The sequence below is a fragment of the Serinus canaria genome, chromosome 1A, assembly GCF_022539315.1.
Source record: "Serinus canaria isolate serCan28SL12 chromosome 1A, serCan2020, whole genome shotgun sequence".
Lineage (NCBI taxonomy): Eukaryota > Metazoa > Chordata > Aves > Passeriformes > Fringillidae > Serinus > Serinus canaria.
Genome location: NC_066314.1, coordinates 71,755,359 through 71,779,293, shown reverse-complemented (window position 1 = coordinate 71,779,293; position 23,935 = coordinate 71,755,359). Strand labels below are relative to the sequence as shown.

Sequence of the window (23,935 nt, the reverse complement as noted above, 5' to 3'; positions counted from 1 at the left end):
CTGCATAACTCTCCTCATTCCAAATTGCAACAACTGAAAATACTGGGATGCTGAATTTAAAGTACAGCTCTAGCATTCCTGGGAATGTCTGGTATTCCTTACAGACGTTACACTATCCAGCAAGAAGCCTGCTATTTTTGACTCAGTCTCAAAGAGGACAGATTAGGATTCTTGTGATTTAATTATGCTCGTTGTTTGGTTGGGGTTTTGTTTTTTTGTTTTGTTTTGGGGGTTTTTTTGGTGTGTTTTTGTGGTGGGTTGTTGTTAATTGAGACATTTCTTGCCCCCAATGTTCATATTTAAAGTCTGTTTTAGGACCTCTGTGCACAATTAGAAATTTCCAGCAAGAACTCCGGTATCAGTTTATGCCTGATTTATTTTTTGCACGCTAATGTTGTTTTATAGCCAAATGTACATTTTGCCTTCAGGATACATCTGTGCATTGCAATGAATGGTTCTGTCCACACAGCTCTGCTGGTACTGGCTGGAACAAGCCAAGCTTCTCTTCTCTCCATTTACCTTAGTATGCTGTTCTCCTTTATCCATACTTGTTTTCTTTTTCTGGTTTGTTTTTTCATGTATAAGGTCTGAATTGGACTTGGTGTTTCGTGTGAGGTCTTGACAGTGTTTGTACTACAGTCCCCCTACTTCTTTACCTCTGGATTTGCAGGTAGTCCCTGCTGTGAGCACCTTTTCCAGTACACCCTGGGGTTCCCTCTGCCTGTTTGACAAGTGCAGCACATTAGTGAGGCAGACAAGTCCATAAAGCTGAGCGATGCCCAGTCACAGTGCAATTCCAGACACGGAGGTACAGGAACTAAAACCTGCTCTCTGTGTGCTGTACACACGCAGTAGCAGCTGGTGCCAGCCGTGCCTGTGCACGGGAAGCACAGAGAATTCTCCCTCTGGGCCTTGGATTGCCCCTGCAGGGCTGGGAGCTCATTAAGGCAGCAGAAAGGGCTGGTGGCAGCGCTCTGCTTCCCTCAGATCTCCACGCCAATGCTCAGCAGCACTTGTTCTGAATACTCAATGGAGGAAAAGCTTCCAATGCTTACACAACACCAAGCCAGGCAATTTCAAATGTACTGAAGATGGCTACATGAATATTTTAGCATTCTTTAGAGTATATCCACAATGCAATATATGGGTGTCCCTGCAAATTCCTACTGCAGTGTGTTTGCTTTGCACCACAGACACCAGAAGTAATCTAATGCCAGATGATATCAGTGACCCACTCTGCTATTACCAGCTGTATCCGAGAAGCAGAAGCTTCCAGAAACAGGTGAACATATTTTAATATTCCCTAAAAATATACACTGTACAATACAAAACTTTGGAAGAAAATACTACCTCCTGACTTTTGACAATTTCATTTATACTATATGAGAATGACATTTAATCACCCTTATCTTAATTATCTTTAACTTGGTATGTGCAATAACTGCATGTATTACCATCAGCTCTAAAATTATTCAGCCACAAAATTTACCTAGAGTGCCTGAAGCACTGTTTTCTATATGCCTATTTCAGCTAAAAAATTGCCTTTCTTTCTTGCTTTGTTCTAAATTCATTGGACATAAATTTTATTGCATGAATTCCCTGTTTTGCTGCTAAGGGTCATAGAAGTAATGACCGGTTTTTGGAAAAGGTTTCCATAGACTATACCTGTGGAAACAACTTATCTTCTTTTTTAAATACCTGTACTGCTTTCACTCACCCTGTGCTCCCACGGAACAGCTTTTCCTCTTGTAAAACTGGGATTACCTTTGGGCTTTTGGAGAAGAGAGTCACAGACATGGGAAGTGCTTCTCCACGCCTGCTGCTGTGCTGGTTTCAGCTGCTTCTTCAAGCCTAAGGCTCTCTACCATGCAGCTTTTCTGCCATCCCCCTATCCCAATAAGGTTGTGTTTCCCAATAAAGTATGCAAAAAACCCAAACCTTGTACTAATTACATTTCATTTTCTAACCTTTTTCTGATCTTGATTATAGTTTCAGCAACTGCATCAAAACTGCTTTGTCTTGTATTTGTGTTCTACTCTGTGATCCTTCCCATACAAAATTCAGATTTTACAATGCTCTTTTGACCAGGCAAAACCTCTTTTTTGTGATCTTTTCTATCCAAGAGAAGATTTTTTTCACTTTTTTCCTTTTTTATTTGTTATTTCTTTTTTTTTTTTTTTCAATGAAAACATCCAGGGAATTATGAGGATCAAATGTGAACAGCTAACTAAGGAAAGAATGCTGAAAAACTCCTCAAAGATAAAAAGGGCAAATTAAAATATACCAGAGAGGAATAGATGCCCAGAATATTTCTGGAAACAGTTAAAGAGTTGTTTTATAAAAGAGTAAGCAAGAGAGACGTTATTGTAGGGAAAATAGCTTTGGCCAGAGGGTTAGGTTTTGGCATCAACTTTTGTGGTAGAAAGGTTTTCCTTCTTGGTGGGGGAAATGTAAATCTCTGACTGGCACAAAGTGAACCACCAATAAGCTGTGACCTGAAATTCGTCAAGGGGATTTTAAAGGTGCTTTTTTTGTTGTTTGTTTTGTTTGCCCTTTTTTTTTTTTTTTTTTTAAGAGTAGATTCTGAAGGTTCAGGTATTTGGGATTGTTTTACTTCCTTCATCACACTGTGGTGCTGCCTTGTAAGAAAGATCTGACTATGTCAGAGCTGGTTTGGGGACACTCTAAGAAGCACATGGAAATTGACCTTGAACCATTGACTTTATGCAATTTAGCAAAGCAAAGGAAGACAAAGTGTTACTGAACTGGAAGTGATTGTCCCAGAGCTGCTCTCTCATGAATTCCACTGGTCCACCACTGAGGGTCTGAGAACAGCACTGCAGGTTTTTATAGAAACACATAAATCTGGGCAATGAATCCATCAGAGGACAGCATCACTCCATCTACCCTTCTAACATCCCTTCAGTACTCCTGCTTTGGCCTACCTGTGGGTTTCTACCACTTGGAGCTTCCTGTGCCCAAAGACAGTGGGACAGAAAGACTTGTAAAGGTAAGCAGGGAGTTCAGTGTTCACGGAATGGTTTGGAAGCTTTTTGTCAGTCATTCTAAAAAGATCAGTGGACAGCTTTTCATCTTTCTCTTAGTAATACATTTTGATAACATCATCAATAGCTACATAATGGCTTCCCACTGTTGCTTTCCACTGTAAGTAGTTGCTGGTGGGGCCAGAAAGATTATTTCCTGTAAAAAAAAAAGAAAAAAGAAAAAGAGGAGGAAAGATGATTATCAGGAATGCTGTTAGAATGTAAAACACTTCTACAGAAACTAAAAACAAATCTCTCAAGTTCCCTACTTTTTTGCATTATAATGACTTGTAGCAGACATTCAAAAAAGCTGCTGACTGGCTGCTTTGCTCCCTGGAAGCATTCCTTTAATGCTGAAGATTAAATAAATACATTGCTACAAAGCATGGGCAACTGATTTTTAAAACTTATTATTGCTAAGAAGAGGGAGCTGGATTAGAAAAAGTCATTCCTCTGAGAAGTAATACCTCCAAAACAATCTTTCAGTGAAAACCAAAAAACACAAAACAACAAAAGAAAACCAAACAATACAAAACCAGAAGGAGTCTTAATTAGCAAAGCTAGCTGATGTGCTGTTCTTTAAAAGTTAAATATGTGCATCAGTTGGAGATAGGATATCAAATATCAGTAGGGAGAGCAGCAGGAAACTTTTTCCACTGGATGAAAGGGATAAAAAGAAGAAAAACAAGTCTCAGTTGCAGGAACAGCTGACTAAGCGCCTGACATACTCGAAATACAGCCAATTGTAACAAATACCAGGGAAATCAGTATTTTCCAAATAAAAATTCTCCTCACTTAGAAACTTCACATCTAGATAAAAATGGAACTATCAGAACAACACTGAAGCCATAGACACACGGATCACATAGAACCAAAATTCTGCGGCTGCAGTTGCTTGCACAAGATTTTCTGTGCTCTGGGTGTGCTCAGCCTTCAAGGAGTGCGGGCAGGGAGGCCCAGCTGACAGAGAAATGCAAAATTCCAGCGAGCCAGAGTCAGAGGCAGGCTCCACACCTCTGGTGCCTGGGGGGAAGGGGGAGGGCTGGGGGGAGCCGGGATGAATATTCCTTGCTTTTCACATGTTAAAAGCTCGGCGGATTCACAAAACCACAAACCTTGCTAGTGTGCCACATCTTCAAGTGCAGACTGCAGAGCTGGATCTGCTACACAGTCCAAAATATTTTAAGGGAAGAGGAGCAAGAACCAGAATCTAGGAAAGCCAGTAAAGATTCTGTGTTTGCTCACTGCAGTGAGACTTCAGTTCTCTTTCAAGATGTTTTGAGAAAACATAAACTCTGAATTTCACCAGCACTAGGAACTCCTAGTAAGACACAATGTTCTTGTGGCAATTCTTGTATGCTTTCTCCTTGATTACCCTCCTGATTGCTCCATGGTTGTGTCCAAGCTGCAGGAGCCAGGGAAGCAATTCTCCTCCCCAGCAGTCCTCTGTGCTTCCTGTGGCTGTAGAGCTCTGGAGCTCTGTGGAAGGGAAGATAGAGAATTGGGCAAAGTTCAGCCCTTTACCTTTGGTATAGTTGCAATAATTTTGTTATATTTCATTTATTTTTTATCATAATATTTTTTACTTTTCCAAGAGGAATACATACCTTTATTATCTTTAAACCTGAAATGTAACTGATGTTCCAAGATCTCCCTTAAGAAAAATATAAATGAAGCTGACTAATTTAGTAATTTTCTATGCTTAGCGACAGTTGCAAACAGACAAGTCTGTAAAAGATATTTACAACCTATGATTAAATATCAGGCTGTTCTGAGCTGTTCTTCTCTTGTGCCCACAATACTTCTTTTGCCAGCCCCCTGAGAACCAATGCCTTGAGGTAAATAAAATCTATAAGGTGAAAAATGAAGTAATCCTGGAAACAATAATAATAATCTGTAGGGCTTTCAAAAGCAGCCTGAGATGATGACCTACAGATTGTAGGCTCCACCTGTTCAGTAATTCCCAATTATAGGATTTAAAACTATCCTTGGTATTTAATGACCTTGTGAAATTCTAAAGTTGCTCCTTCTTGAATCATTAATGGAGGACAGACACAAAATCTGGCCACATTAACCTTAATTCTGTAGAAAATGGGCCATGAACAAGGCTGGAAGCAAGACCTAGAGAGAAGGTGCACACAGGGGCACCAAAAGAGCATCCAGCTTGTAGTCTGCTGGACACATGGGCCTCAGCACACAAGCTGGAATGCTTATGAAAAGGGTGTTGTGGTGCTGGCCTAGAGTCCTCCTGGTCATCTGTGAATTTAATGGAAAAGAGCTGGTCATAAGCACAAGAATGCAGTGCAACTTTTGCATAATTTCTGGGTTTTTTAGCCCCTGACTTCTTGAAACTACCAAGAAAGTTGCTGGGAATGGTGTTTTTGTGAGGAACACACACAAGCCAATTTAATAATTTCTTCTCTCATTAACACAGTAGTGCAACAATTTCCTGCTCTTTTCCTCATCTCCCCTCTTTGACACCTTTCTTTGCCTTTCACAGAATCACAAAATGGTTGGGGTAGGAAGGCACCTCTGGAGATTGTCTGGTCCAGCCTCTCTCCTCACCTGGAGCAGGTTGTACAGGATCAAGTCCAGGTGAGTCTTGAGTATTTCCAGATAAGGACACCCCATGGCTTCTCTGGGCAGCCTGTCCAGTGCCCTGTCACCTTCAAAGTACAGTTTTCCCTTTTCACCAGACAGATCTTCCCGTGTTTGTTTGTGCCCACTGTCCTTGTTCCTGTGACAGAGCACCAGCACGTTCTGCTGTTGACAAGTGTTGGTGAGGTCCCCTCTGAGCCATCCCTTCTCCAGGCTGAACAGACTCAGCTCTCCCAGCCCTTTTTGGAGCTCCCAATGGTCTCCACAGCCCTCCACTGGGCTGTCTCAAGAATTTCCGAGCCTTTCTTGTCCTGGGAAGCCTAGAACTGGTCACAGCCCCCCAGAGGTGGCCTCACCAAGGCTGAGGAAAGGAGAAGCCCCTTGACCTGCTGGCACTGCTCTTCTCAATGCACCCCAGGGTGCCACTGGCCTTCTTGGCCACAGGGACACAGTGGTGGCTCATGACAGCCTTTGGTCCACCAGGGCTCCCTGGTGCTTCCCTGCAGAGCTGCTTTCCAGCAGGCCATCCCCAGCCTGTGCTGGTGCTGGTGGCTCTTCCCCAGCTGCAGGGATGGTGGAACTTTGCTCCTGTGGAACTCTGTTGTGCCCAGCTGTCCACGTTTTACAGACAGGCAGCTCAGCTGTCAGGTGGATCAGCCACTCCTCCCAGCTTTGTATCATCACCAGAGGTGCTGATGGTCACCCAGGTCCCTGGTGAGTGAGTTGAACAAGGCTGGCCCTTGGGGACACCAAGCTACAGGCTTTCAGCTGGACTCTGGTCACCAGCACCGGAGATCTGCCTCTCAGCCAGCTCCCAGTCCATGAGGTTTCTCTCTCCTTTCTCATTGATTCAAGCTGAATGTAAAGTGGCAGTCATTTATCTGTGATAACTATGCTCACAGTCCCTCAAGATAATTCTCTACACAGTTTTTAATTGTTTTAATTTAGTTCAGCCATCTCCTTTCTGCCCCCCTTTGTACTGTAAAATTGATTAGAGATTTCACTAGAGAATACACAATGACATTCTGATATTCTAGGCTTCTTTTACAGCTTGCATGACATTTAAATGCATAGTTGATATTGTCCTTTTCACAGACTGTGTTTTAAATTGCTTATGTTTATAGCTTTCCATTGTAGGGGGATGTTTGATTAGTCAATAAAATGTTAGAAAAGCATGAATTTCTAGAAAGTACAAAAGCCATTCAACTCCTCCTCCTGTATTGTTGCAGGAGGATTTATTCTCGAATGCAAGAGATTTTAAATCTGCTGAAGTAGACTCTTTTGGGTACTTATGCAAGATGTGTACTAGTTGCCCTTGGGAAAAACACCAGGATAGGGTAAATCATTGGACACATGTAGAGTTCAAGTCTACTCAAGGATCGGTCAACTTGTAACTACTTTTCAAATACAGCTTAATCTGTTAAAATGAATACAGGCATTGGCCTTCATTATGATTTCGTCTTGCTTTGTTTAATCCTTATTTTTTGGTACAGGTATTTTTTGAATAGTGTAACTAAAATGAAGATATTTTTTCTTCTTTCTCTTAACTCAGTGGCTATATTGTTTTATAAATAGCCCTAAACAAACATACAGCATGTAGAAAATGGAGAAACTGCAGAAATGCTTTCTAAGCTGCTTGTTTTGATTTAGCATCTGCTTAAGTGCAAGCATGCCTCTGTTCCTACTGAGTTGGGCAGGTTTTATCAGGTTTGTCTCTCGCTGGTTGAGTTGCATTAGCAGGCCTGCTGCAGGGGCTTGTTTAGTTTGCTGAGGTTTCCAGCAGGGGTGTGACTGGGTCACTGCTCACACACAGCCCATGACCAGGGACAGCACAGAGGGAACTCACCTGGAGAGGCCTTGGAGGTAACAAGGCCATTCACAGATGTCCAGGCTTCCTCCAGGAACTTCTGAGACTTCCCTGTGAAACCCTGAGCAGCTCAGCTGGAAAGCTCTCCCCTGTGAGCACATTGCCTTGTGCACCACACCACTGCCACGCTGGGAAAAGGGCTTAGATGGTCAGGAGCTAGGTTATCACGTGGAACCTGTCACATGAGTGACAGTTGGGAGCCTACTAGAAAATCAAGCTGTGAAACTGCAATGAGCCTTGAGGCTTTTTACTCTGCCTCATACAGCTTTCAAAGTACACTTGAAAAAGCTATAACCTATTATTATGTCAATCAACTTGCACCAGAGAGGACTTTTTACCATTTCAACAACATAGCAAGCAATATCCATCTTTAAGAAATTTATAAACTGTCAAGATTTTTATAAAATAAACTATTTCAACCTCATTTTCCCTGAGACTAAAACAAAATCTTTATGGAATACAATAAACATGACAGAATGATCAACTTTGTGTGTCAAGAGTTGTTGCTAGGATGCTGTTGGATGCTGCTGGATGGATGCTAGGCCACCAGGCACTTCAAAAATTAATATAATAAATAAATAAATATGTAAGAGCTGACTTACAGTTTTATACCATATGTAGAGAGATGTGATTCATCCTGACACAAGTAATACATGTGGGACAATGAACAGAAATTATATGCTTGAATGCACTGAAGAAATCCTGTGATCAAAGGACAGGACTGGAAGTCAGAAAATTATGTCCAAGCCCACTGTCTGGTCTAATGGCACATTTAAACCTTCTGATGACTCAGTTTTTTACCTGTGAGATTAGGACAACATAAAGCATTTTGAAACACTTCTATGCAAAATGCTGTTAAAATTAGTTATGGCTAGAAGGGGTCCTATTTCTAGTCACATTTATGCCCTGAGTCCTTCTGAAGCAATTACTGGCTCTGAAAAGCAGCCAGGTGAACTGCACCCGGGAAGTTAAAACTGGTTTTGATCCTGATGGTACTCTTTCTGCCTTTTTGAAAAATTTTTTAAGCATTTATAAACATCCAGCACTGACATAAAGGCAAGGTGAAAAGCGTAGGAATAAATTAAATGGCACAACCTGATTCCTGAATATCAGAAAAGAGAATGGCAGAACAAGGAGGATAAGCAGGTCAGACTGGTAGAGCACAGGCCTGGGAGAGAAGAAAAACATCCTGTTTTCTTAAGTTCCTTGTAGTGAACATCTCTGACCAGCCTTGGAATGAGTTTGGTTTGGTGTGGTGCACCTGCAAATGTACAAGCACTAAGAGAAAACACATTTCTTTGGGGTTTGATCTGGACACAGCATATATTTGTGGGAAACAGAATGTTAAAAGGGAAGGAAACCAGGTGAGTAGCTAACTGTAACTTTTATTGATTAAAATAACAGGAATTAAGAAAAATGGGATTTTTTTTTTTAATAAAACCCCAGGAATTAAGAATTCCCCATGCACCACGAGGACAAGCCAAAAGGGTGTGTCTTCATAACATGACCAGAAAGATGAGAGTGCTACTGCCTAAGTGTTCAAGGTTCTTTCACATCCTTTGTAAATAGTATACAGAAGTTCAGCTCTCATCATTCCTGAACAATCTAAGCACCATAACTGCTCAAGCTTCCCCCTTTTCTGTTAAAAATACACTCACAAACAACTTATGGAAATCTGACCAGGCTTGGGTAAATTCACAAGGCTTCTCAGAGTTAATAACTGAAACGTTCTGGTGGGTGTATTTATTATTCTCAGCATTAGCAAGATGGAATCTCTGTTTAGACCAGTTCTTGCTGAAATTAACATCTGGAAGCTGGAGCATTCAACCTTTTTATTTCAGCAAAATATCTCTTTGGCCTTAATCTATAAATAAATCTTAGTTTATCATCTACCAAACTGCCTAAGCAGAAGCAGAGGCCACTATGAATCACATGCTTGATCTGTAGAGTGATATTATACCTCTATGGCAATATTGACTTATAGGGCTGAAAAGGGTATGAAGGTGAGTGTGTTAAAAGAAAACTATTTTTCAAAGCATTGAAATTTCAAAACATCCTTACTTTCAAATAAGAAAAAGTGAAATGGGCTAATGGAAGAAATGGGTAAAATTTTATGGCATTTGAAATTTGATTTAGACCTCGATGTTCTTTCCCCTTCAATGCTTGAAACAAAAATCCTATTAATGAATAACATACTTATGCTAATAACATAAACCCACAAACATTAAATTTTAATTTAAAATACAGCAGAAGGAAAATTTATTTATTGAGCTCTCCCAGACAGATTCCTGGCTCTGCAGATTTTAAATATCTGATCTGAATCAAAGTTTAGATGGAAAAGAATATAAAGATTAAAGATGCGCTGACCTGTGCCTGTTTCAGAGTAACAGCTCTTCATGGGAGAGCCCGACCAGTACTCTGCTTTCATAGTTCTTGTATTTTCCTCCAACTCAATTCATTTCTTACAAAGAACTTCTTCGGTGTTTCCTCTGTGGGAAAATCACAGAATGTGAAAGGAGGCAGGTACTCGTAGGACTATTAGGGGGAGCATCAAAATACTTCTAAAAAAGATGGGATTTTTTTCTCCTTTTTTCCCGCCACACAAGCTGTGGTGTAGTTTGAGCTTTTTTTTTTTTTTTTTTCCCGGTGAAAATAACTTCAAGGCAATAAAATTTCCAGCATAAAATAAGTGAGGGGAAAAGAAAAAAGAAAGAACGTATCTGCTGTGTAGGAAGAGCGGATCAAGGCGCTGAGCAGGGGCGCGCCCTGAGGGGAAGAGCGGTGAGGGCTTCCGAAAGCCGGGACCAAATTAAAGACAAAAAATGAACCGCAGCAAGTAGCTCCGAGACAGTGAGGGTCAGCCGGGATCCGTCCGCATTCCTTCACGGCCGCTATCCCGCAGCAGCCCCGGACACATTCGGTATATCACCTCCCGGGCAGGGTGATGCGAGGGGACAGCGGGGCTCCGGAGGGGACGGGCGGGTGCCCGAGGGGACAGCGGGGCTCTGAAGGCGACTGGCGGATGCCTGAGAGGACAGCGGGACCCTGGAGGGGACAGCAGGCCTCCGGAGGGGACGGGCGGGTGCCCGAGGGGACAGCGCGGCTCCGGAGGGCACGGACGGGACCCCGGAGGGCACGGACGGGGGTCAGGCTCCGCCCGCTCTCCCAGGCTGCTCCGCGCTGCAGCCGGGGAGGTGGAGCCGCTTTATCGGGAGCCTAAGTGGAAATTTCCCCGTCAGTTGCCGGCTCCGCCGCGGAGGGAGCACCAGCGAGGGCCGCCTACTCTCGTGTTCCCGTGTCGTGCCGTGTCCTGCCCGCTGTCATGTCCAACTACATCCACGTCCCGCCTGGCTCGCCGGAGGTGCCCAAGCTGGACATCACGGTCAGCGAGCGGGAGGGGCCCGGCTATCGCCAGGGCGCCCTGCAGCTCCTGCGCCGGCTGCGCCCGCACTGGAGACCCGAGGAGGTGACGCTGCAGGTACGGGGGTCCGCGGGCCGCTGCGCGCGGGGCTGCGGCAGCCCGGGCCGGTAGGGAGGGGAGCAGCAGGCGCGGCAGGGGCGAGGGCGGGCGGCCATTGTGCGGGGGAGCTGCCGCCTTGTTTCCTCCCCTCCCTCCTTCCCCCGCTCGCCGCCGCAGCCCCCTGCGCGGAGCCCCATTTGCTGGGCGGCCCGGCGGCGGGGCGGGGCGGCGCGCAGCATCCCCGGCTGCCTCCTTCCTTCCCTCCCTCCTTCCGTCCTCCCCGCCGCCCGCTCGCGTCCTCCTCCTGCCGTGCCCTGCCCGCCGGAGCTCGGCTGCCCGCGCTAGCGGCGGGGAGAGCTCCGGAGCCGGGCCGAGGGAGGGAGCAGGAGCCGCTCCTGGCCTCACCCGCGCCGTGTCCCTGCTGGCTGGGCGTGTTGGTGAGCCGGGGGCAGAGCAGGCCACTCCGCCGCCCGGGGCGCTCCCACGGGCGGTGCAGCCTTGTCGGGTGCTTCCTGCAATAAAAAATATAATAAATATCTGTCTGGTGCTCGCATCCGCCTGGGGTTTGGGCTGGCGGTTTAGCTGCTGGCAGCCGCCCCGCTGAGGCCCGTGCTCGCTGCTCCTGGCAGAAGCACCGCTGCTGTCTCTGCTGCTCTCTAGGTGAGCAGGCATTGGGACTTATGACGAGTCATCTGCCGGAGGATTGCCTGCTTTTGTGCTTCTAGAATATACTTAACATGGCCCCTGGACTCAAAAACTCTAGCCAGTTTGCCTGGCAGAAATAGCGGTTCAGCCTGTACTTGGTTGAGCATTTTATTATATGCTCAGCTGTGTTATTCAGCAGTCTTTATTACGTGGAGGTGTCTCATTTCAATGAAGTTTCTCTTTAGAGAGCTGCTGAACTAATTTGTATAGGAAAGCTGAGCACGTTGAGGTAATGGCATATAATTTGACTGAAATTTTCTGGTGTCTCGAAAAAAAAATGGAACTTGACACATGACAGTTCCATTAGCATAAAAATTAAGCTAATGAGCTTTTCCTAAGTAATCTCAGGCAGTGGCCATAAGTAATGCACAGTCCCAACATCTCGAGGTGCAATGAGAATAGCTCTTTACAACGTGTAAAGGTAAACGAGATTGTGAAAGTTTATAGAATATCTTGAGTTGGGAGGGGTCCATTAGCATAATCCAACTTGCTGCTCCTTGCAGGGCTACATAAAGTTATAGATAGTTTTATTTTTTTGGTTGTCTGATGACTGCAGTTCTCAGCAAAAAATTTTTCTCTTTCATTCAGGATTGTTCAAAAATGAAACCAAAACATTATCTTGTTAAGCAGGGATGACCATCCTTGGGTAAAGAGGTAGTAGCTTTGAGAAAAAAAAGTTGCTTTCTTCAGCCACTCCCTTTGCAAGAAACAATTAACAGAATAAAACCCACAGTAGCATTGGTGTGGAACACTTGATTGGTCCCACGGAACTGAACTAGGAGATTGCTGTCTGTGCTTAGAGGTTTCTGTCTAAAAAATGTCTTGAGTTTAGTTTTAACCAAGTTACTGTAAACACACCTTCTCAGCTTGGTGTTTTCCTTTTGAGCAGCGGAAGAGCGTTCTATTCACAAAGCCCTTTAGCTCTGGCCTTTTGTTTTTAACTCTCTAGGTGCTGCTGAAGCTGCAGTGAGTGTGCAGGAGCAGGAGTGCCTGTGCTTTGGAGCAGGCTCCAGCAGCAATGCAGCCAGAGCAGATTCACGGGGTGCCTGCAGAGTACAGACAGGTGTTGGCTAGTTCTGTCAGTGAGCAGGAGGATGCCCTGGAGTCCTCCCTTTAGAGGGGTGTGTTCAGGAGGGAGATGAGGGTGGCACTCCTGTGGTGCATGGAAAATATGCCTGACTAATCTGAAACAGCAAAGTGGACAAAGAATAGGTTTAATGATAGCATGGTGATGGGTTTAATGAACTACTGCTTCTTCAGGTGAACTCTGCCATTTGCTACCTTTGCTCTTAGTAATTCTTGGGTCAGAACACTTAGTAAGCAGCTGAAGAGTCCAGAGTTTGATTTGAAAAAGTTAATTAACTTCTCTTGCAAAAATTTACTGTTGTGAGTTAATTTGTTTAGTCAGCTAAACAACTTTGAAACTGTAGTTAGTATAGGTTAATGCTTAATCCTTGCTTTCCCTAAGATTTATAAGTATCTGAAATTAGGAATATCTTTTAACATTTGAATATTTTTTTTGCACCATAGCATAAAACACAATGTAGGATGGAAGATGAAAATAAGCACCGAAGATATTAATTTTTATTGCATTATTTATCAGCAAGGCTATAACATCAGAAATGTCACCTATTACATTTTGAAATGGAAGCAGCTATACTGTAATGTATCTCCTTTATATGAAGTTATAGATGAATTTTGTCCCTACAGGGCAGTACAAATGTTCAGGTTATCCCACATTGCTAGGGAGAAGCAGAATTTTTCTGCCTAAACACTCATCTTCATATATGTTGTGCACTTGCCAGCTGAAAATGTCCTAGTAACTGTACAGAACTGGGTGCTTGATTTTCTAACTCCCAAATGCTGAGGTTTGCTTTCTCTGCTCTTTGCAGTGGGCACTTTTGTTTCTGGAATGGCTGCTTTTTAGGAATTGCAATGTTGAGTAGTTCTGGTTGGAAGGAATCTTTGGAGGTCTCTCCCAAACTTCTGCTGAGAAACTCACTTCTTGTTAAATTCAGAAACTGACCGTTGTGAACATCAGAAACAGCTTTTTTTTAAAAATTTCACTTAAAAATGCTTTTCTAGCTCAAAACAGGCCTTCTGAGTTTTGTAAACATCCTGAATTTTGACAGTGGGCATTCCAGTTTTTATATTCTGCATGATTCTTAATGAAATATAAAAACTTAATTGTTTTTACTCTTTACTTTTTAAAAGAGGTTGTGTTACCCTTCCTATGGAAAAATTGGCTCACAGATTGGATTTTTTTGCCCACCTTACAATTTCCTTATGTTTTCTCTTGTGGAGATTCAAGGAAGATCAATGTTTGCTTTCAGTATGGGAGAATTAGTTACCACTTCAGTAGTGCTGATTCAGGATTCTTTTATGCCATGATGATCTACCTCTTGTAAGTCTGGCAAAGAAGGAGTCAGTAGGACAATACACAATTTCTCCTGCAGGAAAAACCTGCACTGTATCAGAATTTCTTACCATTCTGAAATAATATTTAGTATTGAGAATAAAGGCTGCCTGTTTTTATTGGTGAAAAGGCTTAATACCAATACTGTTAATTTATACCATTATTTGGGTAGACCACAGTGGTATATGTGGGAAGAAATATGCTGAGGAAACATTCAAAGATCTAAAATCATGAAAATGTTAGGCTGGCAAACAGTGCTCCTGTCCTGGATGAAACCTGAGGAGAGGTGGAAAGAATTTGTTTTGCAAAGGGGATTAAATTTTTCATTAAGACACTCCATAACCTCCCCATGCAAATCCTGCAGGCAACTGTCATCTCCAAATAAGTTGGATTAATTTGCTTTTTTTAAATTCTCTGAAATATTTGGGCCTTCCTTGTATTTTGGTACTTTTTTTTTTTGTTGTTTGTTTTTTTTTTTGTTTTGTTTTTTGTTTTTTGTTTTGTTTTGTTTTTTCCTGGATTTACATGTCTTTGCACTTATCAACACTTGGCATGACTTTGCTACTGCAACACTATATAATTTGCAAAGATTTGTTCCTGCATCTATGAAATGTGAATGGAGTGGACCCAAGGCTTACAAAAAATTGTACTTTTGCCAGTGAAACAACCACCCACCTGCTTCTATGTTTACCAGCTTAGCTTTTGTCTTTTTTCCTTTGATTTTTCACCCTGACTTGCACTCAGTAGCTTTTCTTCAGGCAGTATTTTCTGGCTGCTGGTCGAATTTATTTGCTTGTGTTGATCTTGATATTCTTTTTATAACAAACTGTTGTTTGGTTCAGAGTTCTGAACTTGTTGGAATATTTTTTAGTTTATTTAAACAGACTGAGCGGGGGTTTAAAAGCATTGAAATAATTGAAGATGTTAGTGTCTGGGAAACAAAGTAAACTAACTTTATTTTGTATCCCAGCGCTGTTAACATTTTTCAAGTGAGATGTTTATTGCTCAGCTGCTTTTGGCACATCACCCACTTCAGCAGTTGAGAAAGCACTTGCCACAAAGAGGAAGGACTGAATCCACAGAGAAGTGCTGATAGCTCCAAATGGAGAAGTGATGAGTGAGGAGAAGAATAAGAAAAGTTAGAGCTGCAGACTGGGCTGCATTACTGATGTTTTGTGGAAAAACTGTAATTTGAGGTGTGCTAGAGTCAGGGGGAAATGCCAGCAGGATTGGATGTCCTTGGAGGCTGGGTTGGTTTCTCCAGTCTGTTTCAGCTTCTGATGAAGCTTGGTAATCTCAGTCCCCTGTTTCTAAAGGTTTGTGTGGTGTCTGTGTGGAGCAGAAACTGTAGTGGCATTTTATGTGAGTGAAATGCCATGTGTGCCTGATGTAATTCAGCTGTGCATGGTAGAGGGTGCTCAGTGGTGACTGAGATTGTGATTACAGGGAATCAATGTTTGTTTAGGCACAGTTTGGAGGAGTCCATGTGAAGGGAGATAACTTGTGCTACAGGCTTGTAACACTGGAAAGGAATAGTCCAAGACAGTTCAGTTCCCATCCTTCTGCCCCTCCCTCCCCAGCCCCCAGGCATTTCACATCAAAATCTTCTGGGGGAGGAATAGCAAATGAATTATTTGATTTAGGATAAAGTCTTAGGCTCCTTTCCTATTAGCTTTTTTTAAACTATTATTATTATTTAAAAATCTGTAGCTGTTTTCATCAGTATCACAAAATTTGTAAAGCCAGTTCATCACTTTCAAAGTGCTAACAAGTTACCTGATGTTGACTGTTTTCAGGTAGAAGAATATTCTTCAGAAACAAGGTGAAAAATAAGTAACTCATTATTTTTTCCCCTGGCATTAAAAAGACCCCAAAAACAAACAAACAAAAACCCAAACCAAAACAGTCTGTCCCCTGTCGTCTGTCCCTCCGTTCCCCCCATGGCAAAAAAAATAAAACCACCAAAACTTTCACAAATTGTCATGCATTCCAATCAAAACCAGCCCTCAACCCAAGAGAAACCCCCCCACGCTGTGAGGCTGAATTGTGGATGTTTTGTAGGCCAGAAGAGCCCTGTGAAGGTTACAGCAGCACCATCTGCTGTGAACGCTGCTGTCTCCATGCTGCTGTCCTGCACAGCACCCCAGGAGCTCTGCAGAAGCTGTAGCTCAGCCTCTGGCTGAACTTGGCAGAGCAGTGCTGCACACTTGCTTGCTTCTTGCTTTTTTGGTATTTTTAACACCAAATGATCCTGCTCCTGATCATCTGACCCCCTGCAGACAGTGACTTTCACCTGCTGAGTGAAATGACCTGGAGGATGTGGCTCCAGAGCCTGGGGACCTCTGAATGAGGCTGGTCATGTGGGAATTTACCCAAGGCATTTTCCTGCAGTTGTACTTTGTCCTTCTTTTATGAATAGCTACAGAAAGGCAGCTACAGAGAGAAATAACTAGCCTTGTTCCAAAGAATTCAGTTCTTGGCCTGCATACCTGTGGATGTGCCTGTGTAGACTATACCTTTCCAGAAAAAAGATCAACTTAGATTTACAATACAAAGTCGATGGTTTGTGAGCATTAAAGAGGCATGTTATTGAAGTCTGTTCCTTTCGGGAGATCTTAGTCAGTCTGGGGTTCAGCAGCAGAATCTGGGGAATTCCTGCTTATTTATGCTGCAGTTTCACATCACTGTTGTGTTTTTATGGCACTGCAGTACTGTTTCCTGTGTTTTCCTCCTGTGGATGTCATAGTCTAGAAGGGAAAAGTCAGCCCTTCTGAGTCATAAGTACTTTCTACTTTGCCCCATGACACTTTTGTTTCTGTCTATTTGTTCTTGTTACATGTGGTTGCAATTTCATTCTCATTCTTCTGAACACTTGGAACAAAGGGCTTAGAGAGAAGCTTTTCATGGACCACCTGCTTATTAGATGGAAGCAGATGCATCATATGCCCTTTCCAGGAATCTAATAACCTAATAACAGTGCTTTTAGGCTAAGCTCAAAGGTGCTTCATGTCTTGCTTGCACCATGTGCTGCTCTCTGAGACTTGAGTAATTTAAGCTTATTTGTAGCTTTCTCACCTTAAGTCTGCATTTCATTAAAGAGTTTCTTTTTTTCTAGAAAGCCTTGGACTCAAGCTAGATCTGATTGTGGGCAGTATAAATATAATTTCCAGAAATGTTTCTGAGTTTAGTTTTACCTTTGTATCAGCTCATGTGAAAGTATGTATTAAGCTGTGATAAGCACATATCACAGTAATTAACTTTTTGTGGATTAGAGGCGTGTCAGGATCTCCCTGCTGGAGATTTTTCTGTGTTGGATTGTGTTCTTAACCTCTGTTGTGTCTGTATTTTTTAAATTTATTCCCAGAATTTTCTACTTTCATTGCCTTCTGTAGATTCTTCCATCTTCTTCCACGTGGCCTTGATACTTTACTGGTTGTTTTATCCACATCATCAGAGTCTGCTCTCTGCTATTCATGCTCAACTGATGCTTTTGATAAAGAACTCCTGAATTGCTCTGCTTTGTTTCAGGTTATGTTTTGGGCAAGGCCTTTTAAGCTGATTCTTTAAATGGTAGAGGCATTCTGAATAAAAGAGTAAAGTGACTGTTATGTTCTTTTACTGGTGGTGGCAAATGCTAGATGTTTTCTTATGTTGGAATACGGAAATTGTCTACTTTGAATTATGCTATTAGAAAAGTAAGTGAACCCCTCTGCCTTTTTAAGAAGCAACAGCTAAAGTACTCCTGGGTGTAAATAATTATTTGTAGCAGCATGTTACAAATAGATGCTAATCAGTAGAGTTCCTAAATTAACAGTTGAGGGAGTCCAATTTCCTTGTTGCAGATTTCTTTTTATTAGTGCTAATGAAACTTGTTTTTAGGGGATAATAGACCTATGACAGAAAGTGTAATGTGCCCAGCAGTTTCTGTTCAAAAGCATAACAACTCAAATCCTTACTGTTTCTTTGCATCAGCACTACTAGCATATTTTTTTGTAGTATCACTATTTCTGATTACCTTAAAGCTGTGTCTTTTTCATTGTACTTTTTTTTTTTTTCCTTTAAACTACATTTTGGAAGCTTTTATCTAAGTATGACAGACAAGAGGCTTTTTGACCTGAACACGAATCACTTCTGCAAAGTGAACGTCCTACTTTTTAAATGAATTAATTCTGGGTTTATGTTAAAAGGTATAAGAATCAGTACTTGTATGCTGATTTGCCATCTTTAGGTGCTTGTGTCCTGCTCTTGGCTCCCCAGTAGAAGGAAGACACATGCTCTTTGGAGAAAGTCCAGCAAAGGTTCATGAAGATTAGAGGGACCTGGAGAATCTTTCATACTTGGCCTGGAAAAAAGGAGACTTGCAGGGATCTTAGATGTATAATACCTGGGGAGGGGGAATTGAATATGCATTCAGACTCCTCTCAGAGCCCAGTGTCAGACAAGGCAATGGGCACAAAATAACATGTCCGAAGTTTCATCTCAACAAAAGAAAATGCTTTTTTACCACAGGAGTGGTCAGACGCTGGAATGTGCTGCCAGACAAGTTATAAAGGTTACAAAGTCTCCAGAATTCCTGGAGATTGCCCTGGGCACAGTCCTGGGCAGCTGGCTCTGCTTGAGCAGGGAGGTTTAACTAGAGGATCCCAGGAGGTCCCTTCCTCATCTGAACAGTTTTGTGACTGTACATGTATGACTGGGAAGGTTATTAATGGGAACATTTATAGTATAAGGATGTAATTTGTGATTGACAAGCATTTGAAATGCATTGAAGTACTGCCTATTCAAATCCATGAAGTGCTGCTCAAGCCCAGTATCTGTCGTGCTAAGTGGAACAGTTTTCTTAGCTGTGCAGTGCTTAACATTGGAACTGTTACTGTGAACACTGTTCAGGATTCCTCATTATTTGAGTTATTGAAGTCATAGCTAATAGTAAGATGTGCCCATTAACTGTAAAGTCTTAATTTTGAGTCAGTCAAAGAGGCCTTGGAAGCAGCTTTATTTGAATTTATGGTTACACTGTCTAGATGGAAGTTATATAATTTGCTATACCTACTTCTTGAAGATTGAGTGTTTGTAACTGTTGAAGAAAATAGAGTACCTTTGTATCTTCTGCATCTTTCCTCAGGAGCTTGGAAAATTCCTCTAATCTGTGATGACAGCTGAAGCTTCCCCACGTTATTCTGCATTGATGAATCTGTTGACTTCATCAAATTAGGGGTGTTGGGGAAAGCAAGGCATGTGAGCTAAAACACATCTACTCTGAAAGTCTTGTTTTTTCCTAAACAGGGAGACTTGACCCAACTTCAGATTTTTTTTTTTCCCTTTAGTAATTAAAAAAATTTGCTCCTAATTCTCAATTTTTCTAAATCCCTGAGATTTGGAAATAATCTGTCACTTGTGTTTGGGTGATAGTGCTTTTCAAAGGGGAGTAGAAGTCAGACTTCCTGAATTTTGTTTTTCTGTTTTATAAAACAAACAAAAACACTCCTAAACACCTTCCTCCCCCCAGCCCATAACAAAACCCCACCCAAACTGTCCATGGTTCTATAGAATGATGATGCCTGTAGGTATGTTTCCTGCTGTTGGTGTGTGTTTTTAGCAAAAGCAGTTTTTCATTAAATACCGTGGCTTAGAATAGTGTCTGACACACAACAGATCACTGCATTTGTCAGTATTTTTGTTCTGGGCCTGACGTAGGGCTTGAAGCAGAAGTCATATCAGAAGGTGCATGACTGGACATGAGTAAATAAGAAAATCAAACTGTTCTCATTGAACACTTAGTATTCTGATCCTGATAAATAGGTTTCTTTTCTTCAGCTGGCTTTCTGACCTCATTGCTATTAAGAATTAAAAAATGTTTGTTATCCAACTTGAAGTTGCGTTTTGCTGCTTACCTGTTTTACTATGAGACTGTTTTGTGGGAGGTTGAATTAAGAGTTAGGTTTTAAGGGCACAGAGTGGAAGAAGAGACATGACTGTAAATACAAAAAACCCCCACATTTATATTCAAGTGTTTTCTTCATCATACTTCTCTGTCTTTTTTTAAATTTTATTTCCAAGTGCTCAGTCTAGTAAACATGCGAGTTTTGGGAGCTAAGGGATAGCTCAGCATTCCCTTCCTTGTTGAGGCTGCAGCGTTGGGTTGCTCACTGCACTGTGTGTGCTTTGCAGCTGTTCACTGATGGGATCACCAATAACTCAGCATTCCCTCCTGCTTGTGGAGGCTGCAGCGTTGGGTTGCTCACTGCACTGTGTGTGCTTTGCAGCTGTTCACTGATGGGATCACCAATAACTCAGCATTCCCTCCTGCTTGTGGAGGCTGCAGCGTTGGGTTGCTCACTGTGCTGTTTGTTCTGCAGCTGTTCACTGATGGGATCACCAATAACTCAGCATTCCCTCCTGCTTGTGGAGGCTGCAGCGTTGGGTTGCTCACTGTGCTGTTTGTTCTGCAGCTGTTCACTGATGGGATCACCAATAACTCAGCATTCCCTCCTGCTTGTGGAGGCTGCAGCGTTGGGTTGCTCACTGTGCTGTTTGTTCTGCAGCTGTTCACTGATGGGATCACCAATAAGCTGATTGGCTGCTACGTGGGTGACACGAGGGACGATGTGGTGCTGGTCCGGATCTACGGGAACAAGACGGAGCTGCTGGTGGACAGGGACGAGGAGGTGAAGAGCTTCCGAGTGCTGCAGGCCCACGGCTGTGCCCCGCAGCTCTACTGCACCTTCAACAACGGCCTGTGCTACGAGTTCATGCAGGGAGAGGCCCTGGATCCAGAGCACGTCTGCAATCCTGACATCTTCAAGTAAACTTTCAAACTCTTTAAAATCTCATTTCCTTCTGTGTTTTGGAAGTTCTGCCTGACCTGAAGGACTTGGAGTTGAGTTTGAGCAGAAAATGTGTATTTCTGTAAGCCTGTGCTAAGCTGATGTTCACACTGCCTTAGTTCTGGTATTTGAGTGCTGAGCAGTGATCCCTGATGCCTCCACAGAACACTGTACTCATTAAAGGTCTGGTTATTGTGTTTGACACTGGCACATCACCGTTATGGAGGTCATTGAATGTGGTGGAATTGTAGGGGGCTCGACTTGGTTAAAGTATTTCCAGCTGTTTCCAAGACATTCCTTTTGTGAATAGATCCCAGAAAGTTCCACTGAGAAATGATTTTTTAAACTGTTAGCAGTGAGCAGAAAGTGCTGATATTGCAAGATTTTAGTTTTTCATGTGTGCACTGAAATGTATTTGCCTAAAAATAGCAGCTAATTTAAATCAATACTTGCAAAAATAAGCAAGAGTAGACTGTAAATGCGGGTGAAGTTTGTGTTCTGTAACTAAACTCCAATCCTTCCCCCTTCCCTTCACATAGGTAGTGATCCTAATGAACTTTTGAGTCTTGAAATGTGGCTGCCCTATGGCTGTACTCCTCTTGTTTAAACCCTCTTTGAATTCCTGAGATGTATTTTTTAGAATTTTTCAGTTAAATATTACATTAATTTAATTTTAATTTTTTTTAGACTCATTGCTAGACAGCTTGCTAAAATCCATACTATTCATGCACACAATGGATGGATCCCTAAATCAAATTTGTGGCTGAAAATGGGGAAATACTTCTCTCTCATACCCACAGAATTTGCAGATGAGGAGGTAAATAAAAGGTGGGTATTTCATCATGTTCTTTCCCGACTTCATGTTCCTTCTGCTGGAATTTGTGTTTGTACAATATCATCAGACTTTGTGTTGCTCAGAAAGCAGACTCCAGCTTAAAAATATTCTTCATGTGACTTTGAAATCATGGACACCCTTCTTGCTGCATTGTAATTTAAGGATGCTCTAGCAAAGTGGTTTTTCTTTTACAACATCAAATTCTTAAAAAACGGAGAAAACATGAATAGGTAACTGAAAATGTAGAGGACAAAATGGCCATTGAAGTGTATACTGTGACCAGACTCAAACTTAGTGCTGCTTTCCTCAGTGTGGATACATATGGTACCTAATACTGTTGTGTATTCTTCTTGGAGGAAGTACCGGAATGTGAACAAAAAGTGAATGAAATTCATGCAGTTATTCTTTTAATCTTTCCACCTTTAAAATGTGTGGGGGTGTATTCCTGTTCTGCTCCTGATTGTTGGACTGCTGTTGTGTTTATAGTACAGACAATCTTCAGAAAATTGTTTTCTGGGGAGGACAGAGAAAAACAATTGTCATAATTTGACTGCTGTTGTGCCTTGGGAAAGAATGCCCTGATTTGGGAGAGGGTCTGTTGAACTATTGGCAGGAAGAATGTAGAGAAAAGTACTTCACTACAAATGCTTACTATGGAGCACAGAGTTGTAAATGTTAACTCTGTTTCCTTATACCTGGAAAGGTTCTTAAGGGACATTCCAAGTCCTCAAGTTCTTCAGGAAGAGATGGCCTGGATGAAGGAGAGACTGTCCAATTTAGGATCACCAGTGGTGCTTTGTCACAACGACCTGTTGTGTAAGAATATTATTTACAACAAGAAAAGAGGTAGGTGTGAGTAGTGAGGGGCTTTGTCTGTGCTGTAATGACCTCGTGAATTTGTTAATCCCCAGCTTGCCTGTATGCCTGGCTTTCAAAGTATGTAACTGAATGCTAATTCTGTTCTGGTTGTGTAAAGCTTTTGGGAAGAAAAGAAGATCATACAAGTATAGAAAATAACACGAAAATTGTCTCCTGCAACATTTTGTTCTGGTTTGTGATTGTGGGGAATACCCTTTCATAATGAAGTATCTTAATGATATTAATTACTACATTCAGTAGCTCCATTTGTTTTCTGCATGAAGTACACAGAGATCTTGAAAGGTTTCTTTTGTAGATACATGCTTTGTTTAAACAGTTGTAGGCAGCACGCAGCTTGGCAAAAATGAATTACAGTTTTGTTTCTATTACTACACATTTAGCTCATAGTTCATGTAACTAAGATCTGTTAAAGCTTCCATATAAACCCACAGCTTATTGATTTTAGTGGTTTGGGGCTTGGTTACTAAGTGTATCAATCAGGAATTGAAACAAACAAGCAAACTTGTGACACTAAAATGGCCACTGTGCAGTAAAAATACACAATTTTCCTCCCATTTCAAATACCTGAGCTCAGCTGAATGTGACTAATCAGATTACAAGGTTTTCCCTTGAAATAAGGGTGACGCATTCCTTCTAGTAGCTGCATATTTTTGTGCCAGTTGAGTAAGATTGTTGGTATGTAAGTTATGTGCCTTAACTCTTAAGAAAAAGAAGAACCAAACCAAGCTGGTGCTGGTTCTAGTATGAAAACTGGCTCTACGTGCTAACACATTTCTGCATCGTGTGTGAATTCTGCATCATGTCTCCATCACCACGTGAACTGAGGAAATAAACTCTTTTGGTGATTTGTGTCGAGTTTCCCTCTGAGTCATACCCCCTTTGAAGGGAATTGCTTGAAGTTATATATGCCTCTGTGTGTATATGCACCCTAACAATGCTAGTAACATAGATTTTAAATTCTGTGAATTCAGTACCAAGCTTGAGAGGTTTTACTGAGTTTCAATGATGGATTATAGCTCTGCTTAAAAAGAGAAAGGGGGGGAAAGCATGAAAGGTGTGCATAAGACAAGACTTGTGGTCTTACACACTTGGGGTTGTGATACTGTAGTACCAAAACTAAATTTCCTTTTACCATGTGGGTTTTTTTAGTGCTGAAATTACCTTGGCTTTTAGCATTCCAGAACAGACCCACTGAGATAAAAGTAATTTTTGTAGTCACTTTTCATAGCAGAAGCATGTAACAAAAAGGAAAAGATCTGAGGAATTCCTTTAAAAATTTCCCTGTTGTGGTTGATATGCTTGAA

The 23,935-nt window shown here is 42.1% G+C and overlaps 1 protein-coding gene and 1 long non-coding RNA gene across 3 annotated transcripts in view; one reads left to right on the top strand and one right to left on the bottom strand.

Moving 5' to 3' along the window:
• Positions 1-2,317: 2,317 nt before the first annotated feature.
• LOC108962776 (uncharacterized) lies at positions 2,318-10,649 on the bottom strand. Of its 2 annotated transcripts, XR_007776612.1 has the most exons (5): positions 9,877-10,649; positions 7,489-7,637; positions 5,610-5,781; positions 4,160-4,523; positions 2,318-3,201 (listed from the first exon to the last, which is right to left on the bottom strand). It is a non-coding gene; the product is annotated as an uncharacterized LOC108962776 (long non-coding RNA). The 2 variants fall into 2 exon arrangements; XR_001991491.3 differs by lacking the exon at positions 9,877-10,649 and having other exon boundaries at positions 7,489-9,870.
• A 52-nt stretch (positions 10,650-10,701) lies between these two features.
• ETNK1 (ethanolamine kinase 1) overlaps positions 10,702-23,935 on the top strand; it is a 29,211-nt gene continuing 15,977 nt past the window's right edge. Inside the window, exons 1-4 of the mRNA XM_009095184.4 lie at positions 10,702-10,987; positions 20,636-20,895; positions 21,605-21,745; positions 22,456-22,598. Coding sequence (XP_009093432.1) covers positions 10,832-10,987; positions 20,636-20,895; positions 21,605-21,745; positions 22,456-22,598 — 700 coding nt within the window. The 5' untranslated portion in view covers positions 10,702-10,831. The remainder of the gene's footprint in view (positions 10,988-20,635; positions 20,896-21,604; positions 21,746-22,455; positions 22,599-23,935) is intronic.